Source organism: Schistocerca cancellata, chromosome 5 (assembly GCF_023864275.1).
Source record: "Schistocerca cancellata isolate TAMUIC-IGC-003103 chromosome 5, iqSchCanc2.1, whole genome shotgun sequence".
Taxonomy (NCBI): domain Eukaryota; kingdom Metazoa; phylum Arthropoda; class Insecta; order Orthoptera; family Acrididae; genus Schistocerca; species Schistocerca cancellata.
The window spans coordinates 735,290,083-735,311,138 of record NC_064630.1 but is presented as its reverse complement, the minus strand read 5'-3'; the positions used below and the strand labels follow the sequence as shown (position 1 = coordinate 735,311,138).

The 21,056-nt window shown below is 38.0% G+C and overlaps 1 protein-coding gene across 1 annotated transcript in view; it reads left to right on the top strand.

Annotated features, from left to right (window-relative positions):
• The window catches only part of LOC126188267 (cold shock domain-containing protein E1), an 81,839-nt gene that overhangs the window by 29,559 nt on the left and 31,224 nt on the right, over positions 1–21,056 (top strand). Inside the window, exon 12 of the mRNA XM_049929837.1 lies at positions 6,702–6,869. Coding sequence (XP_049785794.1) covers positions 6,702–6,869 — 168 coding nt within the window. The remainder of the gene's footprint in view (positions 1–6,701; positions 6,870–21,056) is intronic.

Below are 21,056 nucleotides of genomic sequence, written 5' to 3'. Positions count from 1 at the left end.
GAACATGTGGAACAAAAGGTTAAAAAGTTGAAGTAGGCATTAATTCACTTGTAATATGAATTGTGTAGTAACTGAAGTATACCTACAATAAAAGAAACCAAAAATCCTCAAATAATAAATATCTTCTGTAGCAGATTCAAAAAAAAGAGTAGTGATTTCATGAAATGGGGGCTTATTCCACATGGAAATGGCAGGGAAGTCTTCTGCCAAGGTTTATCCAACAGACATAATTGATAAGTTCATGTATGTAATGTATTTTAAAGACACCAACACCACCACATTGTATCTGAAACTAGTCAACAGGTTGTTCCAGGGACGTAGAGGATAATTCACAACAAGAACAAGGGATCATGTTGAATCTTGCACAATTTGCACACCAGGTATGGAGATGTGAATGGCACAGTGAGTAGCTGATGCTCCTGAAATAAGTGTGCAAATAATTGGAGCTACTGAAGGCAGATGCACTCTTTACACATTCCATTCTGTGCAAGCAACTGCCTTATCCCATCTCTCACACAGTGCGTGCAAGCTGTCATGACACAAGATGTCCATACCATACCACATAACAGCTCTGCAGGTGGTTTCTAACATTGTGTGCTGGGGGTCCATAGTTAACAGTTTATATTTTATTTATGGACAAGTTTGATAATAAATTACCACACTAACTACATATGGGCAGACACAAATCTGTGAGCAATCATGGAAGCAGGGCATCAGGTTCCCATTAGTATCATTGTGTGAGGTATTGTGGGATACAGACTCGTAGGACTGTACACTTTGCAAGCAAACTGACATGTACTCTTCATCACAGATTTCTGCACTACGAGTCACCTATGGAGAATGTGTCCCTTGCAAAAAGTCTACAGATGGGTTTGTGCACCTCATTTTTTACAATGCATACAACAGTACCTAGCAGAAGCAGTCAACTGAGTTTTGCGTTGGTTGTGGTGGTGCAGTAGCATGATTCGTCACTTGCTTGATGTTACCCCAGAGATTTCTGCCTATGGGGACATTAAAAAATGTAAATTTATTCCACTCCTGTCAAATGTGTGCACATTAAAGCAGTGTGTGGCCCATGCATGTGACCATATCTGAGGACAGCCAGATTTGTTGGCATGTACAGGTGGTAACCACAGTGAGCGCAGTGCCCAGACAAATGACTATCTTAGGATACAGTGACCCTTATCTCAACAGTTCACAAAGGGATCCTGTAAAATTATTTGCTATAACTTAATTAAATTTCTATTCCATGTAACAGTCAGACCATGTTGTGAGTTTCGACAACGGCATTTTCATAGATTATCCAACGAAGTAAATACAAATTCCGTATTGTTCATCTTCGAATGTAGCAGCATTTCAATATACTACGAAGATCCGACTGGCAAGACTGGGATGTTTGCCAATATGGCCAAATCTGCGTTCTGAATTTTTTCCTACCTGTGAGAAGAGATGGTTGCTAATAGGAACTTGTATGAATTGTGAATCACATGCAGTATTCTCTTCACCATAAGAATAATATGAAAATAAACATTTTGCCATGTATTGATCCGTGTTTGCTGCTATCTCATTTAAATCCTGTCTGCCTAATAAACTACAAAACTAGAGTGAGACAATAGCAAACGCGGAAGAATATACATATCATGTCATGTTTATATTCGTATTATTCTTATGCCTAGTAATGATACAGTCAGAAAGGAAGCACGGCAATTGACTAGAAATCTAAGATATATCTAATTCCTGTGCAGAATGTAATGTACTAAAGAGGCGCCTGCAAAGATTTTCAAATGGAGAAAAATTTTCGCTAAACTTTAATTCAGAACATCTTTTATCATACGCAGTCTATTATTTGGTTCTTGTTGACCGTTATCAAAGAAAGCAGCAGTGTAAGTAACAACAAATAGCAGAAGAAGAAGAAGAAGAAGAAAAAGAAATACGTTTAGATTCGTAACTGGATGGAAAAAAGATGTCAGTTAGATTGCTCAGCAACCTTGCTGAAATAATTTATAATGGATGGCCCACGAAGTTCTTTTACTTAGGTTACAATGTTACCAGAACTGTTCACGTTTCTTCTAAATAGAGTTAATTATGCAATAAGGAAAAGACACTGTAATGCATGAAGCAATGTCGCCAGAATTGAAATTACGTCTTACGTTGCATGCATCACAATCAAGAATATTTGGCATGCTAGAATATGCAGTTTTAGTTGGTGGTCACTCCTTTTCATTAACACCAATAATTATTAACATAACAGCAATAATTATTAACATTAACAGCAATAATTATTTGAAGCAAGCCGCATTAAGAAGAGAATGGTTTGCAAAGGTAGATCTGTAGTGGAAATATTTCTAAATTCAAACATATGTGAATGGGGAGCATGGTGCGACGTTTTGAATAGATGAATATTGAATAAAGCATGCAGCTTCTTGACTTATGTAGCTTTCCCTCTTGTCAACAAACCGAGCAAGGTGGCGCAGTGGTTAGCACACTGGACTCGCCTTCAGGAGGACGACTGTTCAATTGCGCGTCCGGCCATCCTGATTTAGGTTTTCCATGATTTCCCTAAAACAGTCCAGGAAAATGCCGGGATGGTTCCTTTGAAAGGGCACGGCTGACTTCCTTCCCCATCCTTCCCTAATCCGATGAGACCGATGACCTTACTGGTCTCCTCCCTCAAGCAACCCAACCCTGTCAACAATTGTCCTTAAAAAAAAAATCGGCCAACTCAAACCATGGGATTTTAGTCTTGTAGACGAGAGCATTTCCACAGCCAGAATTGTATTTTTCTTAATTCAGTTGTATATGTGCTCCTAATTCAATAAATTTTGCCCTGCAGCTCAGATATTGTCAAACCATCTGTATTTTGATCGCACATGACGGTTTCAGGAGCAGCAATATGTTGCTTATATTTTTGTAATCAACATCACTGAAATCTCACAGACACATATGCAAGGATATCCAAAAAGTGAACATTATTGTCCGTTCCTCACTTCATATTTCAGTTTGTCCGCACTCTGTGAACTCACATAACCTCAAAACTCGTGCAACTAGCGTTGCCAACACGCTGAAAGTGTTCAGTTTCACCAATGAGTTGGGCAAACATGCAGCACACATATGGAGTGGCCGGTAGCGCAGTTGCTTGCAACCTAGTGTCCTCGTGTAAACTAGGCTTTACTCTTCAAAGTAAATTTCCTTCTACGCAAAATGGATAATATGCGAGAATGTACGATGAATTTCTGAAATCACAGAGCGGTTGACTATGCTTTAAAAATCAACTGTAGCGGATGAGCAATTTAGAAGAATTTCGAGCCCAGAAGATCAGACATTGTCATTATTAAACATTTTACTGGCACTTTTGTGTTATGTACCTTAAGTGTAACACGCACAAAGCTTCTCTTGCAGCTTATTAATCTATAGATAGTGGGGAGCGAGCATGGTGATTACGACAATAATCACTCTCACTCCCATCACTTACTATGAATACTTATATTCTCGCAGCTGATATACAATGCGTGTAGCATAGAGTTCGTACTTCAGAGAAAAGAGCTGGCAAAGACATAGTTGTTCTTGCTGTGGTAGGGTATTATTCGGGGGTGAGCCAATGATTCTACTTCCCCACAAATCTTAAGAGACCAATATTATATGTGAAAGCTTCTTGTAGCAACACTATGTATATTAATTTAAACCATTAACTTTTCCTATTTGTGTGTTGCGCTACTTAACAATGATGTTGCTATTGGCTGACGACATCATGTGTTGTATACTCTGAATATCTGCTGTCATCGGCTGGCGAGATGATGTGGCATCAGCTGGGACTGGTGTACAAAAGCGCATTGCAATCTTGATTTCAATGCTTCAGAAAGTAACATGTGGTGTTTTGTGGAATTTGCATTTATACTTTCGTAATATGAAAATATACAGTGTACATGTTGCTGCACATCAAAGATCTTTCCAAAATGTGTCCTCCCCCCCCCCCCCCCCATGAGTTTCATTTTCTAAAGTGCCGAGAAATTCTACGCCAGTGTATAAAACCATAGCCATTCAAAGGATTAATAACTTTTACAGTTTTGAGGGAAAGTATATTCTCTCTTAACACAGGAAAAGTGTATTTTCAACTGTATTTTTAACCGGGAATTTGTTTGCTTGTCCGTGTATACATCCTGGTGCAGCAATGCATTATGCTGCAGCATCCAGCCAGCTTCACGGAAATGTGGCCTTTTGCGATTTATAGTTACTTGCAATGTTTTCAGGACATCCCTGTAGTATTGTCCAGTTACTGATGTGTGTGCAGGTACAACGTGCTGATAAACCATTCCTTGAATATCAAAGAATGAGATTACCATAACTTTATCAGCAGAAGCAACCACTTTTGCTTTTTTGGAGGTTAGTGATGATGATGATTTCCACATTGAGCTTTGCTGTTCGCTCTCAGGACAAAAAAGATGTAGCCAAGTTTCATCAGCAGTGATTACATTTGAAAGAAACTCCAGATCTTCCTCTAACATCAACTTTAACTGCATGCAGACCTGCACGCGAATGTCCTTTTGTTCAGGAATCAACAGTCTTGGAACCCATCGTGCACAAACACGTGTCGTGTAATTTTTCTGTCACCAACATGTGGGTGGCACCCAATGAAATGTTCAGTATTTCAAAATGTGATCTTAAGGTAATTCATTGATCCTCACTCACAATGACAGCAGTAGTGTTGCTTTCTCCTGTAAGAGAAGGAACTGGAGCATCGGATTCACCTTCTTTTGAAATTGATTGTCTCCCTTCTTTAAACATTTTAAACCACCTTCGAGCTGTGCTGTAGGGAAGAACAGACTCTCCATAGGCCTCCTGTAACATTGTATAGGCCTCAGCTGAAGATTTGTTGAGACGAAAGCAGAATTTCAAAGCCACATATTGTTCCTTGTGTGTTACCTCCATGGCAGCGGTAGGCGATACTGAACCTGTCTGACCTTGCCTCCCTGTCACAGGCGGGAACCAGGAGTCCCAACAGTGAAACTACTACGGCGTGTTTGTTGCACATTAAGCTAACAGAATATCATAAGATTAAATTTTAGCACTAGAAATTATTGAGCTTGAGGTGGGAAACTTAAATTTACTAGAACATTTCATCTAACAAATTCATTGCAAATACAATTAATGAATTGTTTTGCTTTCCCTCCACATTTATTTAAGTTACGTTGTTTGTTGACTGTTTGTGTGCCATGAACATTAGACCCAAAATTACTGCCTTGTCAGAACTATGTAAAGAATCTCCAGGCCCATTATCAACTGCAGAAGGCTCATGTTCATCACCAGTAAAGCCTGCAAAGGATGAATCGAATGAGAGGGGTATAAGGCAGTCCTGTGTTGAGGATAAATTCATGTATTTTCTGAATCTATTTCTCCTCCCCCCCTCCCCCTTCCCCAATATTAGAAAGCATCTGAACAGGATTCTTTTAGAATGTGCAGGATCTCTTCTGCCTCATCCAGTTGCCGTTTAGCCATTTTACTACTGAAGAAATTCGGAAAAAAATCTTTAAAGAACAACGTCGTGTATTGGATACTACCATGGCAAATGTTTCATAAATGAGCACAACTTGAAAGCAAATTGTATAAGCCATTACGTAAAGTAAAAAGTGAGGCAGTATGGAACATGTTACTCCCCAAAATGCATCTATATAAATGTCAATACCTTATTGCATTGTAGATTGCAAAAGAAGAATGCCCTGGATTTCGGCAGAATACACTTGTCAACAAATTAACAAAGATACACGGTGCAACAGATGTTACTGAGAAAGCGTTGTAGCCAGTTTTTTAAAACAGAATCGAGACTGCCATATTACGCCTTACATAGTGCAAGTTCTCTGGAACACTCGGAGCTGAGTGCATCTTTTCCTTCAGAAGGCATTGTCTTGCTGTTTCATTCACCAATGCCCAAGCATTATTGCTCATGCAAGTCAAGAGCAGTAGTTGTTTGAGTGTCATATGGAATGGTTGTGTGGGGTCATGTCACACCAAAAATACATGCACAGTTTGCAGATGTTGATGTGATATGTGTTTGGAAGTTTTCTATTGATGCTAGAGCAGTAGTGCGTGATTAATCAGTTTATTTGTGGAGGGTCCATGAAATTACACACAAAGTCAGTTAAAGAATCAGTATTGTCACTCTTTACCAGTTTTTTTATCTATCATGAACACTTGAAGCCTGATAGTCTTAATTTGGAAAAGTAACAATGAAGTGGGAGACGTCATTGTGACAGTAGAACTAAATTTATCTGCTAGTATTAGCATGTTTGGGTCTAACCATAGTTAATATTTTACGAATGAAATTAACAGACGAAGTAAATTGTATGAACTGTTATCCTTTCAAGGCAACCTTTACACCTAAAATTGAAGAATGTTAATATTCAAAAAGAAAAGAGACATGTTTTTATTTTAGGCAACACAATCAGGTTCTGTACAAGGTGTTCTCTCTCTGTTAACCATCTCTTATTCATGTCTGAGCCCTGCAAAGAAAACTGTTCCAATTACAAATCAGCAAAAAAGTTGTGGAAAGAGCATTACAAGCTTTCATCACATAGTATAACTGTCATAAGATAATTATGAATTGTAGTGTTCAGTGCCTGTTTTTGTGTAAATCTACCTTTATTTTAAAATAACACGAATGTAGCATTGAATGTACCACTATTCATTTCAATCTATCTGTTTTCCAGAGGATGAGAAAGGACCTGAATATGAATTTGGAATTACTGGATTAGCTAACAAACGGGAACTTCTGCAGACTGGAGATCCAGTTACATTTCAAGTAGATACTGAAGGCAGAGCAACAAATATATCAGCTATACGCAAGAAAAGAAGGGCTACAGTTAATGCAGTGAAAGGTAATTGGTGTATTCAATTATTTGTAATGTGTGTTTATAAGAGAAAGTAGTATGAATGAATGAAGTGTGAATTAGGTGACCACCAGCCATATACTGCCATCTCCACAAGTTAAGGTACTTGGAGATCAACACGACACACCAACGTGAGACTTCTTAGTCCACCTTCAACAACTTTTGTTGGCAGAAATCTTTTGTATTGGTCTTCTGTATTGAATATGTTTGGTGCATAATATTAACAGCTAAAGAATGGCTCGGCAAACGCATTTGGATGACATTAAGTGAGGCAGGCCCATTGGCAGATTGGAGACCATCCTGTCAGTGCAAGCTGGACCAAGCATTGAAATGTCATGTATAGCATGGTTTCACAGCTTTTGAGTAGATGGAAGGAAGACGTAATGGCAAGATAGGATCATAAGCTACAACGCAGAACCAGTATCACCAGTTTGGGATATGAGCTGAAAGGATTCCAGCTGACAAAATACATACCCTACATTGTTACCTCCTGATACCCCTGTGAATTGTGCATCTCCCACCAGAATGAGCAGTGTTCTCAGTCCAGAAATTCGTTTTCTGTAGGCTTTCAGACCTACCAAAGGGATTCCCCTAACAAAGACCCAACATAGCAGATGTGATGTTCTGCTCACACTCATGTAGGCCCAAAAATTGTGAGATTGTGGTCTCTTCATAGACAATTCGCTATTGAGCCTGGAGAGGAAATGCATAAATCATTGACTCCTTTCCACATGGCCGTTTTAGCCTAATGTTTGATAATGATGTTCATCTGACCACTACTTAGCCCAGTTTGGGTAAGGAGATTTCATCTTCTTCTTCTTCTTCTTCTTCTTCTTCTTCTTCTTCTTCCTGTATACACTTTTAAATGTGTCTTTTTTTATTTTTGTGGAATAGAGCTTCATATTGTCATTACTGGGAAAAATATATTCATCAACAAGTTTATTCTCTACAATAAATCTGTTAAAATGTTTTTCCTCCTAGACAGGCACTGATATGTGGAAAGCTGTAGAATATTTACATCCTTTCACACAATACAGTCCCAAGCCTTGATTTGATTCACAGTTTGCAACAACTTCGCTTATTTTACTGTGAAGAACTTTGCCCTTTAACCTGCTTTATACGCGTGGCCTCTTAAACTTCGAATGGGTTCTCCCAGAGTATATATTAGTGGAGCATTCCACCTGACTTGTGGCAACCACATCCGATGCTAACAATTGACTGAGAAGGAAGTACTGTGCATTTTGTTTATGGTGTTCGCCTCTATTTGCAAATAACTTTAGTTGCATATGAGTGCTTAAAACTTTGTGCTTCTATGCACGCACCTTTTGGAGTGTGGCTCTTTCTCTGTATTTTCCAGACCTTGATCTTGTCTCATTTGGACTATGGTTGCCAAGGTTTATGGCATAGCTCCACCTTCAGTTTGAAACCGTTAGACAGATGTTGAGATAACAGACTTCGTAAAAGAAAAGCTACTATAATTGTTTAGTAGTGGAAAGGCGTTGGGAACAAATGAGATATCTATAAGGTTCTATAAAGATTGTGCGGAGGAACTTCTAGCAGCAGTGTATCGTAGATTGTTGGAGCAATGAAAGGCACCCAGTGACTTAAAAAAAAGTGCAGCTCATTCCTGTTTTTTCAAAAAGAGTTGTAGGGCAGATGCACATATTCATAGGCCTCTATCGTTGACATCAATCTGTTGTAGAACTAAGGGACACTTTTTATGCTCAAGAATCACGACATTTTTGGAGAACCAAAATCTCTTGTAAAAATGAAGATGGATTCTGCAAACAGAGATCTTGTGAAACTCAACACTCTGTTCCACCACGAGATCCATAGTGTTCTAAACAACAGTGCTCATGTTGATGCCATGTTCCTTGACTTCAGAAAGACATTTGACACCCTCCTTCACTGCCATTTAGTGAAGAAAGAAAAGGTGAGTTTACCTAGTATTGGACCAGATCTGTGACTGGATTCAAGACTTCCTTGCAGATATAACTTAACACGGCACTCTCAAGAGAACAACATACTGTAGATAGATGTAAAGGTAATTTCTGGAGTACCCTAGGGAAGCATGAGGGGACTATTACTGTTTACAATGAATATAATTGATGTAGTAGAGAGTGTCAGAAGTACTTTTAAAACTGTTCACAGATGTTGTAGTTGTGTACAAGAAAGTTGCAATGCCAGAAGACAATATTGATTTGCAGAATAACTGCTGACAATTGATGAATGGTGCACAATTTAAATTACGTTTGGAGTGGGGCAGTGTGGTTAGTTTGGGTATCTCCCACTGTACACCGAGTCTAATGAACGTTTTTCCCTACCTCCTTCAAGAGCTGCCTTGGTCATCCTTGTTTTACTCTGTTTTAATTGGTTTTAAATGTGATTAGCCCCTTCTTTCTGCCACATCCTATTTTCCATTTTAGGAGTGGGACTCCAGTGAGTAGTGACAGCTGTTCTCCCATTTTTAACACTTTCAATGTAACATTTTCTCTGTAATGGGAAATGACTAGATGTTGTTGGAACTGCCCTGGAATGAAAGTTCCAGCGAGTGTTGCTTGCGTGTGGCAGTTTAAATCCTTTATCAGTTAGCAATATAATTTGTTTTGATGATCTGCTGGAAAACGAATGGAATGCAGTAAGATCACTTACAAACATGCGTACTTGTTGTATGATTTTGGAGGCATGTAACAGTACCAAATTCAGTTGGTGTGTGTAGCAATAAATGAACAGCTCATAGGGACAGAACTGCTTCACCAATTATTGTAGTCCTCTTTCTCTGCCCGCCATTACTGAAGCGCAATCATATGTTTGACTAACCACTCTTCCTTCCACATTCCAATCTTTCAATACTGCATGAATTATGTTTGACAAACCTTAAGCAGTATTATCTCAAGTAACATCGTAAAATCCAACGAATCTTTCCTCAATTTTGTCTGCAACACAGTACCTGAATATTATACTCATTTGACTCTTGCATCACACGTCTAATGTTTCATCAGCCTGAGTCGAAATGAAATTTCAGTTCTGAATTTCAGATTTTATTTTCTCATTAACTGCCAGAGTGATCATTTCTATTACATCATTCTGTGTATCTGGAGAAGTTCCTTTAAAGATTGAAGATGATAACAGATGGTCTCGGATTAAATGCTCTCCTTGAGTTAGTAAATCCGACAATTCCAGATAGTTACCTGTGTTGCTGGAGGATTCGTCTTCTCGATGGCCAGGAAAGGCTGGTTCTTGTTTACAAATAAATACAATTGCCTGAATAAGATGAGCCAATACTCTTCTGCTGGATGTAACTTGTTCGTTGTATTTTATTTCTGTCAGACGAGCGGCTTCAGAAATGGTGTGCTCAAATCTACTTTTGCTCGACAACTGAAATGATTCTTTGTTCTGCAGGTGACGTTTTGATATCTGATGCTTTTGTGCATTCCTGTCAAAGTTCTTTATTGTACAAATGCCCTCATTGCATCATTCCTTTTCACCAGCAAACAGAAGACATATATAACAATATAATCTGTTACTAACTGCATTCGCAGTCAGCCAATCATACTTTTCGTACCAGGCTGTCTGAACAGTGCGTTTTTGTTTGCCTTCACTTAAAAGTACACTGAGTATAGGAGGTCGTTTGTCCTTCAATTCGCACTTTTTTTTCGTACGTTAATGTAGAAAAAGGCGTTTTTAATAAAAATTGTATAAGGTGCTCAGTTGCTGGCTCACTCATGTTGGCGACACAATGAAAATATTCACTAAAATCACATAAGAATGACTATGAACACAAACCGCGTGACTGTTCACTTCCATGTTAAAAGCCGGCATAGAAGCGGCGGAGACTAGTCTCGATACCTGCTAGCAAGTGCAGTGCACTGGCCTTCGTGGCAGAGGGGAAGTGGAGGGGAGCCGAGAACGCTCAGGCGCACACAGCCAGGTAATGGAAGGGAGGCAGAGACTGAGAGCAGTCGAGTCTCAAGCAAGCAGATACACAAATACTCAGGGTGCGGCGGTGCGGGCAACAAAACTGATGTCTTCGCACATTTAGTGCTCTTAGTAGAAAGTTGTTTATATTTTTGCTATGAATTACTATTGCATCTTTTTTAAGCATGAACACAGGGGAGACTAAGTCTCAAAGTCTCCCCTCACGCTACGCCACTGATAACTGGTAGTCTTGTAGTGGACATAACCTGCAAAACTTGGCAAGCTGTCTGAACAAGTCCGACTCAGATTGCTGACTGCAGTCGGTAGTGATATGCAGAGGGCAACAAAATCTCATTAATCACACTGACCCAAATATAGAGGCAAGTGTTTCAGCAGTAATGTGTTGATGGGAACAGCCTCCATCCAGTAGGTGAAACGATCTATGAAGGTCACTGAATAACATTTACAGTTCAATGGAGGAAGCCATCCCACTACATCAAGGTGAACATGTGTAAAATGTATGGTTGCATTTGGAAAATCACCAATTGGCACGTTATTCGTGCCCATTCTTGACAGTCAAACAAAAGGTGGGTTGGACTCGTGGATGGCACATATTGTGGATCTGTCAAGAGCTTGTCTTATGAATGCTGATGGAAGAAATGGGCAAGGTCTTCCCAGAGAGATGTTATAGTAAAGCCTGGCATCTTCTCCTGGAATATCAGTAAGTTGCAGTTGTAACGCTGACATCGCATCGTCGATGGACATCAGGAGCTCTTCATCATGTTTTTTGTTCTTTGGCCAGAGCAGAAAAGTTGGTAGGACTCGTCACACTGTTGATGCCTGAAAGACTGTCAGCCACCATATTATGTGTTTAATGTCAGCACTAATTTACACTATACATTTGAGATGGTTGTATTGGCAAGGAGAGCAGTTGACAATGTTCTGTTTGATTTCATAGGTCAATGGTGCATGACCCATGGAGGTTGTAAATAGTCACGCCTCAATTGCTGGCTGAAATTATTTAACAGCCTCATCTACGGGCAGGAGCTCACAGTCGTGGGCATTTAACTTTTAGTGAGATGGCGACAGTTTGCGAGAGAAATATGCCAGTGGTTGCCATGAGTCCTCTGATCACTGTTGTGGTTCCATGCTGGTAGCCATCTGGCTTGCACACACTACTAACACTAGAGGCATGTTGAGCTTCAGATGTGCAAGGAGCCCATGATTCACGGCATCAAATGCGGAATACGTGGCCTCAGTCCTTGATGATGGGGTATTGCCTTTTATTTTAGGTCCTGCCAGCACTGCAGTCAACCGTTCCTGCAATTATGCTGCATGATGTAGGTGACACTGATAAAAGTTTAGCATGCCTAAAAACAGATGCAGCTCCTAGATTATGGTTGCCCTATGTAGCTGCAGAATTTGCTTTGACTTTCTCTGGTAAAGGTAGAGAGCTGCAGATGGAATCCTGTGTCCCAAGAAGGTAACTCTGGTTGCTCAAAAATGCCCTAGCAAAGTTCAGCATGACTCCATAACATTTGAAGTGGTTAAACAGTTCCCACAAGTGTTGTCAATGTTGTCCTGGGGTGGCGAAAATCACTAGCACCTCGTAAAGGTACACAAAACAGAACAGAAGGCCTTGGAGGTCAGTTAGTAAATCTTTACCATGTCTGCACTGCACACTGTAATCCAAATGTCATGTACATGCTTTCAGACAGTCCAAATTGTGGTCTTTGGAATGTCTTCTTTTGCAACTGGTATCTGCAGATAGGCTTTTGGGAAGTCCCATAAACTGAATATCATTTTATCGTGTAATACGTGATTGTAATCCCATAACAGAGGCAAAGGATAATGGTCGGGCACTGTTCTCACGTTAAGCGCATGATAATCACTGCATGGGTGCCAGGTTCCACATTTCGTAGGCACCAGGTGCAAGGCAGAGGACAATGGACTGCTACTGAATGTGATAATACCCTCTCGTAGCATAGTATCCAACTATGCTCTAGTAGTGGTGAGGCAGTCCAGTGCCAAATGCCTAGGTCTGCACAATACTGATTGCCCGTCCATCATTTGGATACAATGCACCATATTGTGTGGTATTTGCTTAGGTGGTCTAGTCAAACCCAGTAACTGACCAGTAGAGAAACATACTCACTCTCTTGTGTCTGCATAAAGTTCACACTGTGGATGGCTGCGCTATGATGAAACTCAGTGGCAGTTAACCCTGTAATGCTGTCAACCAATAGGGCATTCACCACCTCTTGCAAGAGGGTGTAACGTACCAAGAGATCTCTGTCGATTATAGCTTCTTTGATGTCTGCAACATAAAATTCCAAGTGAATGGATGGCGTAATTCTGAGTTAAAGTCCATTCTCTGGGTGCCATAGGTCACGATAGTTGAATTGTGAGCAGCTGATAGACTGAAGGCTGTTGTCAGCCTGCAGCGATGCTTTGGAGAGTGTTGTAGGACATTCGGATCTGAACCAGTGTCCTCTAGGAATTTCAGCTTAGAACTTCTGTCACTAATGAATAGGACAGACCGACCACTGCTGGCATTTGAGTGAAAGCAAGGTGCCATATATTTTCGTTCCTGCTCACCAAATCTCTAGTGGTACCAGTACGCAGACTGCTCGCCCTGGGAAGATGTAGTTTGCTAGCAGACCGGCTCCTCGAACATCTTCGATAGTGTTCTTTGTTGTTCCCAGTGTCACCTTGGAACCACAGTGGGCTAATCTGCAGGCATAACATTTCCATATTAGCTGTAGAGCAGTAATCGGTACTTACCACTGTTGGTGTGGCCGTCGCATTGCAGCACTGTGGCTTGACTTCACTTACCTGGGCCAGGTCGATGGCTCTGCAAATTCCACCATGATGCCACTATTACCATTACATGTGGTAGTAATGAATTGCTCCACAGTGTGTGCAATAAGTTGTCTGGAATGTTGACTGTATCTAACTTGCTGAGCATGCCTTAGATATTGTGGTGGCTTTTGATCACCAATATCCTCTAACAAATTGATGTATTCTATCCTCCTGTGAAGCCGCAACTTTCCATATCAATTCTGTCTTGAGCTTCTCTAAGAATTTTTCGTCTCTCGGGGTACAGTGTGATGAAATCTTGCATCTCAGCTGCGAAGTGGTGATCCAATTGGTTCACTATGATCACTGTGGTTGCAGTGCGCAGAAACTTGCTTCCAACTGCACAAACCAGATAATTTGGTTATTGGGTCAAAACAGAGGCAGCGGACCACTAGTCTTGGTCAAAACAGAGGCAGCGGACCACTAGTCTTAACAATGTTGGTTCTTCCACCATCCTGCAAACTTAATACAAATCAGTTGTGGTTCAGTTGCTTACAGTTCAGATTCATGTCTGGGTCACCACTTGTTGGTTTTGTCTCAACTTTGGCTGACCAACTTTTGCTTGGAAGCACTCATAACCAAAACTAGCAATCATTCACTCATCAGAAGGTGGAAGAAATTTATTATGGGTGTGTCATCTACCGACACGCTTGCTAATCAAGGAAAATGAGATACCATATTTTAATGTACTGATTTCTTACAGAAAACAGAATTCTTTGTCAAAGGGGACTAGTTAACATGTTCCCAGCAACAGTGACAGCAAGTAGCAAACAAAAAGACATGAAAATTCTCAGTACAACAAATTAAAGGTATACATAGGGTAGGCATAAAATACATGAAAAACATAACACCCCTGGTGCCTGTGCATGGAACTGCTTTGACAACCGCAGTTCACTTGTCTACATCATATGTCACTTCATCACCAACACTATACGAACACTTAACTCTGCTCTAGTGCATGTTAGCACTCATGTCAGATGCTATAATATGGTATGTACAATTCTGGGATTACTCTGCCACAGTTCCTGGTAAGGACAGGTCCTGTGCTGAAACTAGTGTCATCACAGACATCTGTGGGAGCTTCTCAGGTGTATCTTGTGTATAATTCCTTCCTTCTAAAATACATATGTTCCATATAATTAAAGCACTGCTATGGAAATAGATTTCAAATATCACTAAACAGTTGAAGTCAAACCACCTGAGAAGAAAATCAACCATATGGGAATAGCATGGGCCATTATGTTGTGGCCCATTGAAGTTAATAAATCTGCTGATGTTGGTGTGTTTGTGAGATGTATAGGTTTCGTGATTGGCAGTAGAATTTTATGAGAAACAAAGGCCATGCAATTTTGAAAGATGATAATACCTACAGTCTGTTTCCAAAATTGGTTAATCAACAAACCAGCTTTGACATATATGCAATGAAGATCAGGGACGAGGAGTGAAAATCTTGCTGAACAATTTACAGCAGTAACCCAGGAAAACAGCAGAAGTGGTGAATTCTTACAAGATTGAGATTTTATTAACGATGGATTACATGTGTTGAAGTATTTAGCGAGAATATAATTTTGGAAGAAAAACAGTATTAATGTTTAATGGAAGCAGATTAATTTTGAAACCCGACATTAAGGCAGGGTCATTCCACGTCAAATCAACAAATGAAACCATCGTTTTCAACCTTACCCTCTTGGATTTAAATGAAATTAAGTATGCCTGTAGTACTCATAAATAGTACCACAAATTAATTTTTTCGCTTTTTTCTGATAAAAAGTTACCGAGCAATGGACTTTCAAAAATTGAAAAAAAATGACAAATTTTTGACTTGCGGAACAATGTTGTTTTATTTATAACTCGTGTTCTATTTAAGCTGGAACAATAAAATTTACTTCATTGGAAAGCTCTTTTAAAGAGCTTTCATATGATAACAAGCATCATTAGTTTATAAAAAAATACACATTGTTTATATTTTTTTATATACACATTGTTTATAATTATTTATCGAATTTTGAAAAACTGTATTTTTAAAATTCTCAAAAAAATATATCTGAAAGATACACTTTACATCTACATATTCTGAAAGTTTCAACTTGGGATGAGCATGGGATCACTATCAAAAGCAATTTTATGTTTACCACGATTCTCCAAAATCACAGTCAGATAGGTGAATTTCTATTATTTTGCTACACATGAAAATATTAGTGTTAGATTTTCTTACATGGTCCACAAATTGTACTTTCGAAATGAATAACTGCTTATTAAACTTTAATGCTAACTATTTATTAGTAGCTGTAAAACCATGGGAAAACGAAAGAAAAAAATAAAGCTATCTCTCGTTTTAAAGATTATATATAAAATGATTCTTTGGTGTTACTATCTGCAATTTATTCAGTATTTTATCTCTGGTTAATATTGTCAGCCATTTTCACCTATTGTTGAAAGTGACCCACAAATTCTTTTGTTGTGAAGCAGCTGTAGTGAAATTGTGTGATTAACTCTGAAATGTGTTTTGAACCTAGCTTAAAGGCACTTTTGTACAAACCTCACAAGAGTCTGTAGGTTTGTATGCCTACAACCAGTTAATGTTTGTATACTATTAACATAAAGAAATATTTTTTTGCGGTAGGTGAAAGAATAGAGAAGTAATATTGTGTAGTATTGAATATAGAAAGCTGGGGCATTAAACTTCAAAAACATTTTTTTAAATTAGTTTGTTCGCTTGAGAAATATAAAATGCCTAAAATTTCAGCTTTGTGCTGTAATCCATTTAATAAAAAGGGCCACAATAACCACAAGAAAAACTTACGGCCTGTTTCACAATGGATGATAGCAAGAAAACCTTTCTTAACTTTAAATCAAAAAGTGTAACAACTGCCGCAAAAAAATTGCACGATTAGAAATTTGTGATATGTCTAGCACAGAAAATGATGATGATCTACTACTGTATTCTGTGGTGAAACAAGAAAGTGAAAAGGTTTTATGTGATAGTGACGTACAAGACATTGCAGCAAGTGAGGCCTTAGAAAGGTTGAATGCTTCTTTGCAGTCCGTTGGTGAATCGCCAATTAAGAAGAAATGACTGTATGAAGCAAAATATCCAAAGGAAAAACTAATTAAATTAACTTCAACAATTCAAACAAAGGTATTATTGCTTCCTTCCGAAAAAGAAGAGGAGGTGCATGATCATGCAGAGTCTGAGAAAAAACTGGAGTGTTAAGAAGCTTCAAGATGAATTTAACGTAACAAATTACATGGCTCGGGAAGTAAAAGATTTGGTGAAGGCCAAGGGAATTTTGTCTTCACCAAATCCAAAACCTGGCAAGACTCTTGATCAAACAGCTGCTGATTTTGTTAGAAACTTTTATTGTTCTGATGAGATAAGCAGGGCAATGCCAGGGAAAAAAGATTTTGTGCTTGTGAGAGATAATGGAGAAAAACTGCAAGGAGAAAAACTGCAAGTACAAAAACGGCTAGTTTTAAGTAATTTGAAAGAAATTTACGTGAACTTTAAAGACAACCATCCAGAGCTCCACATTGGATTTTCGAAGTTTGCAGACTTACGTCCCAAAAATTGTGTTTTAGGTGGAAGTAGTGGTAACATAGTGTCTGTGTGTGTACTACCTATCAAAACTTCAAACTCATGCTCACTGGATGTAACATTCCTCAGCTGACAAAGGATGAAGATAATCCAATAAAAACTTACAAAGACTGCAAGAGTTGTATGCAACCTGTCATTACCTGCTTGTCATTTTGGTGAATGTAAATTCTGCCCTGGCCCAGAAACATTTAAGACATATTTACAAGATTTGTTGAGTACTAATGATATTCATAATATATCTCATCAGCTGTGGGTTTCCATTGATCACACATCTCTAGAAACAATCATAAAATCATCTGACAACTTTATTGATTTATATATATATATATATATATATATATATATATATATATATATATATATATATATATATATATATATATATATATATAAATTAAAATCACTTACACAACAGTTGCTAGTCAACAATCAACCTTCCAAAAGAGGCTGAGAAATGAACTTAAAGAAGGCAAGGTCTTAGCGATCTGTGACTTTTCTGAGAATTACTCCTTTGTCATCCAGGACAAAGTTCAAGGCTATCACTGGACAAACATGCAAGCAACGATTCATTCCATTGTTGCTTATTACAAGGATGGGAACAAACTCGAGCACATAAGTCTTGTAATCATATCAGAATACCTAGCACATGACACTGTTGCTGTGCATTTGTTCCAATCGTACTTGATGGACTTCCTGACTGTTAAAGTTGGTAGAAAACCAAGAAAAATCTATTATTTCTCTGATGGAGCAGCAGCTCATTATAAAAATAGGAAGAACTTTATCAACCTGTGCCATAATGAAGAAGATTTCCAAACTGAAGCTGAATGGCATTTCTCAGCCACCTTGCATGGGGAAGGGAGCTAGTGATGGTGTTGGTGGAACAGTTATACGACTTGCAGCTTGAGCAAGTCTGCAGCGGCCATACAGTGATCAAATAATGACACCAAAACAACTTTAAATGTTTGCCATGGATAACATAGAAGGAATGAACTTCAAGTATGCTACTAAAGATCACAAAAATAAAGAAATGAAACTTATGGAGAGATTTGAGAAATCCTGCAAAATTGTAGGGACACAAAAACTTCACACTTTTATTCCTTTTAGCAAGGACAAAATAATAGCAAAAGTGTATTCAAACTCCGATGATAGTAAAATTGAACTGGTGACAGTTTCTGACAGTGATACAATACTGTTCAAAGACATAAAAGGATATGTTGCTTGTGATTATAATGGACACTGGTGGTTAACCTGTGTACTTGAAAAAAATCGGGAGAAGGATGAAATCACAGTTAGTTTCTTACATCCACATAGACCATCACCACCTTTTACATTTCCGAGTCATCCAGACATTCTTTCTATAAGCAGTAGGGAAATAGTGGCAATTGTGAACCCACAAACTGCTACAGGGCGAACATATAAGTTATCCAGTGCAGAAATGTTGATGTGCAACAGACTGATTAGTTTGAAGTATGAAGAAGTGCACTAATAGGACACATATTTGTAAATAATAGCAATTACTAACTACTGAATTTAGGTCTGATCTCAGGTATTCATCTTACTGTGTTTTTTATTATTTATTTATTATTATTTTTTTTTTAAGTTTTCATTTTGTATTAATTAATTACAGAAGCATAAAACGTATGTTCTTTTGTCAATTATAAGTTATTTTTAATTTCCACATTTTACAACAACATACAGCTGGTGAGAAGTAGGCCTAATATCTAAAATAAATTAGTTTTTACCACCCTTAACATAAAATTGCTTTTGATAGTGATTCCATGTTCATCCCAAGTTGAAACTTTCAGAATATGTAGATGTAAAGTGTATCTTTCACATATATTTTTTTGAGAATTTTAAAAATACAGTTTTTCAAAATTCGATAAATTCAGCAATGTTGTTTTTATAAACAATGTGTGTGTGTGTATATATATATATATGACACCAAAACAACTTTAAATGTTGTTTATATATATTAAACTAATGATGCTTGGTATCATATAAAAGCTCTTTAAAAGAGCTTTCCAATGAAGTAAATTTTATTGTGCTAGCTTAATTAGAACATGAGTTGTAAGGAAAACAACATTGTTCCATGAGTCAAACATTTGTCATCTTTTCAATTTTTGAAAGTGCATTACTCGATAACATTTCGTCAGAAAAATGTGAAAAAATTAATTTGTGTCATGATTTATGAGTAATATATGCATACTTAATTTGAAAAAAATTTGAGAGGGTCAGGTTGTAGCTCTTGTTGATTTGACATGGAATTGCCCGGCAAATGAATTTATTTATTTTTTTTTTATTTTATTTATTTTTTATTTTTATTTTATAGGAGTAGCAGTTTGTTGATGGTAAGCATTGAAAGTCACTGGGGCAATATTGCTGTAATACATGTAATCATGTTGGGTCGTTGCTGTTGAAGGACTGTTTCAATTTTTATTAATGATGATTTGCCAGAAGTAAGCACTTAAAAGCTGAAGACAGTGATACCAATCATTTGGCCACAAAATATCTTCTTTCAGTCTCTGAGATGGGATAAAATATTGTTATTATCCTTCTGAATAGGTAAGTGTCCATTAATGGATGGATGCTACATCTATACATGGCAAGCCATCTTGAAACGTATGGCTAAAGGTACAGTTTCCTCCTTTTTCATGTTGCCTTTGCAAATGGTGCCCAGGAAAAAGTAAGCCTCCGTACAAGCTTGGATTTCTGTTACAAGACGAATTGATACTTGGTATCATAATTAGCAACTGGCTTACATAAGTATGCAGGAGGCCAATTACAGTGTCATTGTAAGACTGAGGATCATTCACTAGAAAGCCACAACCATTAAAAGTCTCAGAGTATGGGTGCAGAGTGGTTTAAAGTGAAATGATTTATACGGAAATAGCGGAAATGCGAACGCTAGACTAAGATTCACTACAAGAAATCTACAGAGATTTGCTTCATCCACAAAGGGGTTAGTTAACAAAACCCCAGTTTCGCTAATTCTTCAGTATCGTTTGTCAATCACAGACCCATATCAGGTAGAATTACTGGAGGAGAGAGATGCACTCCAAACTGAAGCGTAGCACTTTGTGTCGCAGGTTTGTTTAGTGAGGACAAAAGCGTAATGGAGGTGGTCTCATCTGATTTCAATTACATATATTACACAAGAAACACTGTGCGCCAGGAAAAGCTTACTGTTAAAATTCTAAGAGTATCCATTCCAAAAAGATATTTGCACCATATCAATTAATTTCACACACATTTCATAAAATGACTATGATCGTCTTGTAACAGAAATCCAAGCTTGTACGGAGGCTTACTTTTTCCTGGGCACCATTTGCAAAGGCAACATGAAAAAGGAAGAAACTGGCTAAAGGTGCAGATTTTGTCTTTAAGATTAAAAATTTTTCTAAAAAAAAAACCTTAATTGTTGGAGACAGATTTAGCGCTGATTAGTGGTTTCCATTTTAAATGATGTTTCAACGAGTGTAGTATGAGAATGTTACACAAGCTAAAATTACACACATTATCAAATGTCATTCAGATTGCATAGACATATAGAAATATCAAGAACTTACATGGTGAGCATATTACACAAAGAAAAGTCATTGCAAACACTTCATACAGCAAATACATTTTAAAGAAATAATAAACATTTTCAAGGACACAAAACAGTATCATAAAAAAGTCAGTCTTTATACACAACATTTCATTCAAATGGACCTGTGTAGATATCGAAGAATTGCTTTATTTCAGATATTAACATTTTTGATTCCTCATGTGATTTTACTAAAATGTAATCTCCAACTTTAACC